Consider the following 2,728-nt stretch of genomic DNA (forward strand, 5'->3'; position numbering starts at 1 on the left):
CTTCCTCTTCGCCATTAGTCTAGTAGGAAGACTAGGTCCCCCTGCACCCCCCGGAGATATACTTCTAATCAGTGTTTCTAGATTGGAAAAAATGTGTAGAAAATGACTAGCTATGGCCCCAAGCTGAAAATGTCCCACATACCATTTTTATGCAAATTACTGCTGCCATTATCAAAAAAACGATTTTTGACATATCTCAGCCAATATTGCAGATAATTGAAAAATGAAGGTGTCTAGACCCATGTTTTGAAGGGCATAGATCATGATAGAACTATTCATAACATGATTACATGTGTCTATGGTATACTAGTATGCTAATTAGTGCTTTATTTACAAAATAATCACAGTTTTACGAAATAATAGACTCATATTAAGGTCCGTCTACACAGACGTTAACACAAAGTTTTATTTTTCTAAATATTACAACTGTCAAAATAGTCCTAGCACTCAATGTGACCACTCTTCTCTTGCTTGTTTTAGATAAACATCATTAGCATTAGTGATTCTACACTGAGTCAGTCATCATCATTTTCATCGAAATCGTCAGAGTCAAACTCTTCTTCTCCTTCCTCTTCCTCCTCCTCTTCGTGCTCTCCTGTGTTCAGAAGATCCACCAGTGAGGTTGGTAGGATGGGACCACTGGACCACATTGGTTTCAACAGTCCTTCATCAGTCCTTATCCATCCTTGCTCCTCATAAGGTTTTGGCTTTTCGATGATAGGTTGATCGGCTCTTTTGTACAATGCTACGCGGTGGTTCACACGCTGGATGTGCGGCTTCAGGGCAGACTGGCATGGAGGAAGGCGAGCCAGATCAACCTTGGACTTGGATGTGAGGGTCTTGTCCTCTCCCACCATTTTTCGTAGCAGCTTGGCACGGACAATGTCCACTGATGACTCGCGACTCTGGCCGTACATCACACAGGTGAATTTTTCTAACTGCCTCTCCACCTCAGGGTTGGCATCCCAGTTGTCACCCAGTTCACCGAATGCCCTGTGAAACCTGGGATTCTTCTCCAGCTTTTTCAAGGGCCCGACTTTTCCCTTCCCTTTGAAGGCACTGGTGCAGTCTTCTCCGCTGAACACATAGTACCCCAGGAGAGTGGCACAGTAGTCCTCTCCCAGGGATTCTGCCAGCTCAGAGACGTTGACAAGTTGGCGATGCTTCCCTGACCCTGTATCCAGGTACACCGTCAGCTTGATGTTGTGGGCATGGTGGAGCAGGATCAGGAGGATGTCTGTGTCCGGTGTTCTGACTACAGCGTTCTTGTATCCGATGGTAGCAGCATGATGGAGGTACAGAACCACCCTGGTATCAGTCTCTTCCTGGTTGCTGTAGATCGTGGGGAGTTCACGTACCTCGACCTGAAACACAAAAAGGCACCGCATTTCAATCACCAGTCACTGCCAGTTTCAGATCTAGACAAACATCACAGGTAATCACCTTTTTTTCAGGAAAAATTACAAATTGAATCGCCATTCACGAAGGGCTTTCAATTTTACCTTGCCATTCGTTGAGGCAAGTTGGTGGGCCTTCCCCTCCACGATCAGCACAGCCATCTCTGTTCTCTCCAGCCTGGTAGCTGCCTCTTGTCCACTCCACACTTTCAGAAGAAGCTGGCACATCTGCTTTTTGTTGTCGTCATTTGCAAGGAACATTTTGAAGTCATATGGCTTCCTGGTTGCTGGTCCAGCCAGAATGATCTTCTCTGAGCTGCCCCGCCTCAGCCTTTCCTGCGCTTTGATTGACTCAGGATGGTAACTGTCAGTGGAGAACAGAAAGTGCTGCTTGGCCACCATCTGATCAAGCACCTGCAAGCATATCTCACCACATGTTGGGGGAAGGTTGGCAAGGGTATGCAGCAGCGCCATTCCATCCTGGATGAACAGGGCATCCTTGGGGTATTGCAGATCTTGTGGTGTGGTGTCCTCTAAAAGGTAGTGCAGAATGGAGGCTTTGTTGGTTTTGCAGAAGTTTGCAGCCTTACAGTCACACAGAGGAGAATGTGCTTTGGTAACTTCCATTTTCCATCTGACACTGCACGGCACAGATCTTGTCCAATGGAGAAGACCAGACGCTTCACCTTTTCTGTCTCGATGCCCTCCTTGCCAGTCATTAGCACGCTGAGAAAGCGGACAAGGTCTGGAGGTAGGATGTCTTCAGGATTGAGCTCCATGTCTTCAGCTGTTGGTGGCCATGGTTGGTCTTTACACTCTCTGAAAGCCTGTAGAATACCCTGGCGAAGTTGGAGGGCAACATTTTGGTTCTTGTTTGTGCTTCCGAGTGTGAATGCTCGTGCGAGAGCATTGGAAACTGTTATGTTTGAGCTGTGCACAAGCCAGAAAGAAATGACATCACATTTGTCATGATCAACCTTCGTGAAGTGGATATGCTCCTTGATTGGGTCATTCTGTAGGCGTTTCAGTAGTTTCTCTGACCGATAATTTGAGTTCTCATATCCATTCAGTTTCAGTTCCTCGACATAGAGCAAGCGCAAGGAAGAAAGCTGTAGAACTTTATTCTGCTGGATGACCTGGGTTTGAATGTGTTCCAGTACTGAGTTGAATGCCTTTTCATGGGCGGCTGACATGCAAGCCTGCTCCTTTGGTGCTTCGGCTCTGTGAATCGCACGCTCATAGTTGTAGAATGCTGTGCGGAAAGCTTTAAAACATGACGGATGGTGTTTGGCCTCACATGCAAAGAGGTCTTTGTTTTTCACCTTTCGATG

The 2,728-nt window shown here is 46.6% G+C and overlaps 1 protein-coding gene across 1 annotated transcript; it reads right to left on the bottom strand.

Annotated features, from left to right (window-relative positions):
• Positions 1-360: 360 nt before the first annotated feature.
• Positions 361-1,902, bottom strand: LOC144888428 (uncharacterized). The gene is made up of 2 exons (XM_078766337.1): positions 1,503-1,902; positions 361-1,364 (listed from the first exon to the last, which is right to left on the bottom strand). Exons 1-2 carry the CDS (start codon positions 1,869-1,871, stop codon positions 516-518), a joined length of 1,218 nt encoding a protein of 405 aa, XP_078622463.1. The 5' UTR covers positions 1,872-1,902; the 3' UTR covers positions 361-515.
• Between the last annotated feature and the right edge of the window lie 826 nt (positions 1,903-2,728).

The sequence above is a fragment of the Myxine glutinosa genome, chromosome 12 (assembly GCF_964187855.1).
Source record: "Myxine glutinosa chromosome 12, kmMyxGlut1.1, whole genome shotgun sequence".
NCBI lineage: Eukaryota > Metazoa > Chordata > Myxini > Myxiniformes > Myxinidae > Myxine > Myxine glutinosa.

Excerpts from the sequence above, each read along its gene's own strand:
- LOC144888428 (XM_078766337.1), bottom strand. The coding sequence starts at position 1,871 with ATGGCGCTGCTGCATACCCTTGCCAACCTTCCCCCAACATGTGGTGAG. Across the intron at positions 1,365-1,502 it reads TTGCCTCAACGAATGGCAAG|GTCGAGGTACGTGAACTCCC; the intron begins GTAAAATTGAAA and ends TTTGTGTTTCAG.